The sequence below is a fragment of the Condylura cristata genome, unplaced genomic scaffold, assembly GCF_000260355.1.
Source record: "Condylura cristata isolate star-nosed mole 26May11 unplaced genomic scaffold, ConCri1.0 scaffold00060, whole genome shotgun sequence".
Taxonomy (NCBI): Eukaryota; Metazoa; Chordata; class Mammalia; order Eulipotyphla; family Talpidae; genus Condylura; species Condylura cristata.
The window spans coordinates 3,618-6,012 of record NW_004567161.1 but is presented as its reverse complement, the minus strand read 5'-3'; the positions used below and the strand labels follow the sequence as shown (position 1 = coordinate 6,012).

The 2,395-nt window shown below is 72.9% G+C and overlaps 2 protein-coding genes across 2 annotated transcripts in view; both read right to left on the bottom strand.

Moving 5' to 3' along the window:
• The window catches only part of ENTHD2 (ENTH domain containing 2), a 7,755-nt gene extending 6,341 nt beyond the window's left edge, over positions 1-1,414 (bottom strand). Inside the window, exon 1 of the mRNA XM_012734559.1 lies at positions 1,391-1,414. Within this exon, the coding sequence (XP_012590013.1) occupies positions 1,391-1,414 (24 nt within the window). The remainder of the gene's footprint in view (positions 1-1,390) is intronic.
• A 397-nt stretch (positions 1,415-1,811) lies between these two features.
• On the bottom strand, positions 1,812-2,390 carry LOC105854572 (putative sodium-coupled neutral amino acid transporter 10; the record flags this gene model as incomplete). Its single annotated transcript, XM_012734558.1, has 1 exon — positions 1,812-2,390. A coding segment is annotated over one exon (441 nt), but the record flags the coding sequence as incomplete, so codon positions are not given.
• Positions 2,391-2,395: the final 5 nt, after the last annotated feature.

Sequence of the window (2,395 nt, the reverse complement as noted above, 5' to 3'; positions counted from 1 at the left end):
TGGTGACCTCCGTCTGCGCCCCCAGGCCGCGGCCTATGGCCGGTGCGTGCAGGCCTCCACGGCCCCGGGCGGCCGCCTGAGGAAGGACCTCTGCGCGCGGGAGTTCGAGGCGCTGCGGAGCTGCTTCGCCGGCGCGGTAGGTGCCCCCCACCCGCACCCCCGCGCGCGCCCAGGGCCCTAGAGGCGCCGGCAGCGCCGCGGCGACGTGGTCACTCGTCTTCAGAGGACCCCAAGCTGCGGGACGGCGCTGGAGGCGGGAGCGCCCTGGAAAGGGGGGGTCGGCTGGGCGGGGGCGCGGGCTGCCGGCCGGGAGTGATGCCATGGACCACCTCGGCCCACAGGGCTGCTGACCTACAAAGCTGGGGTGCGGCTGGGGCCAGGGGCCCGCGGGGTGCTGCTCTCGGTGGCCGGCGGGCCTGGTCACCAGCGCCGCCCAGCGTGGGCCGGACCCCGCCTCCCTCGCCCCTGGCTCCTCTCCCTGCAGCCCACGGCCGTGGGGGCTTCGCGGTGCCAGGTCACCCGCCCCCTGCCGCCCCGTTGCTCTGGTACACCTGGCACCGGAAGGGCAGGACTAGGAGCTGAGGACCCGCGAGTGTCCAAGAGGGGCGGTGGGCTCCTCCCCTCCCCCCAACCCCCTGGCGGTCTAGGCAGCCCCATCCCTGTGGAAGGCCTGGGCCGGCCCTGAAGGGTGCCTGCAGGCCTCAGCTCGGGCTGGGCGGGACCTGGCAGCTGCCAGTCAGACGCACTTTACTTTCAGGCCAAGAAGACCCTGGAGGGCCATTAGGAAGGACGTTGAGGCTGCATGGCCAGGACTCCGACAGGACAGCCGGCCTTGGGCGGGAGGGAGAGGAGTGGCCAGCGCGGAGGCCGGTTGGTGACTGAGCAATAAAGCGGTCGGCGCCGACAGCGCCCGTGCTGTGTCCATGCGCCTTGTCTGCTGCTGGCGGGGAGCAGCGAGGGCCTCCGGGATCCCAGCTGGGGGGGGCCCCATCAGCCCTCCCCCATCTCACCTGCCCACCCCAGCTCCCAACAGGCCTGCGGTGGCCTACCCTGGCAGGAAAGCCTCTGCCCTTCAGGCCCAGAGCAGTGGGGGCCCTGCCCCACACCCCAAGACCAAGGTTAGAGCAGGGCTGCCTGGGTCCCAGAACCCACGGGCAGGGCCGCTGTGAGCCGCGTGAGGACCTGTGGTCCTGTTTCCTCACTGTTCCAAAAGCCAGGAGCCTCCAGCGTGACCCCATTTCTGAAGCAGGAGCCTCCCTCCTAGAGAGCTGGGGCCGGGGGGCTGCAGGCTGTGTCCAGGTGGGCCTGGGGCCACTCTTGCCTCAGCCCTCACCTGGAGGGCCGGCCCTGGCCTGTGGGGCCCCTCTGGGGTGCCCGTGCCAGGGCTCACCCTTGCAGCCTGCCCCGTTCCCATACTCACCCACTGGCAGCACAGCTGGGCAGAGACCCAGGCTCCCACCCTGGGGGGTCAGGCTGCACCTGCCCACCCCCCAGCTCGCGCTGCGGAGGGTGCCTGCCCCCAGGACGGCCACCCAGCCTGGGCCTGGCCACAACTGCCTGTTGGAGCCGGGGCAGAGGGCACTGCCTATGGCAGAAAGCACCGAGCAGCCGGGGCCCCAGACCGCGACCGCTGGGGAGGCCCAGTCGCCTCCACCCTCCCAAGGGTGCAGGGGCGAGGGCGGCCGCTCCTGCCCCACCCCACCGGCGCGGCGGGAGTCTCAGCTCCAGAGCCTCCCGCAGGAAACTTGCCTCAGCTGTGCAATGTGGCAGCTTTGGGGTGCTTCCCACACCACACCCTGAGTGAGCGGGGCCACCTGAGCAGGAAAGCGTTTATTGGTCCCTGGAGGCAGGGCGGGGCCTCAGGTGCCGGCTGGCAGAAGCTGGGGCTGCGAGGCCCAGTCCACGCAGTCCCGGCGGGCTCCCTGCCAACCAGCTGAGGCCCAGGACACTCAGGCCTCCTCCCGGGCGGCGGGCACCTGCTTGACCCGGCGGCCAGGCACCACCCGCAGAGTGCCCCCCGCGGCCTGGTGCAGCTGGGTCTCCAGGGCGCTGCGCAGGTCGCTGACCCGCACGTCGGGCAGTGGGTCAAGGCTGATGAGCACCCCATGCCCGGGGGCCAGGCCCCCACTGGCAGGAGGGCCCAGGGCACGCCGCCGCCGCCGCAGGTCCGTGTCTCCCTGGACCTTCAGCTCCCGGTTGGGTCTGGCGTTGTCTGGCTTCGGGGCCCCGGCGGCGGCTGGCCTGGGTCCGGGCCCAGGCCCAGGCCCGGCGTCCAGCCTCTGTTCCGGCTGTTGGGCGGCAGCGTCCTCCCCGGGGGCAGGAGCCTGGCCCCTGCCAAGGGTGTCCTCCCCGGCCTCCGGGGGCCCGGCCCGCGGCCTGTCCTGCTCCCTGTCAG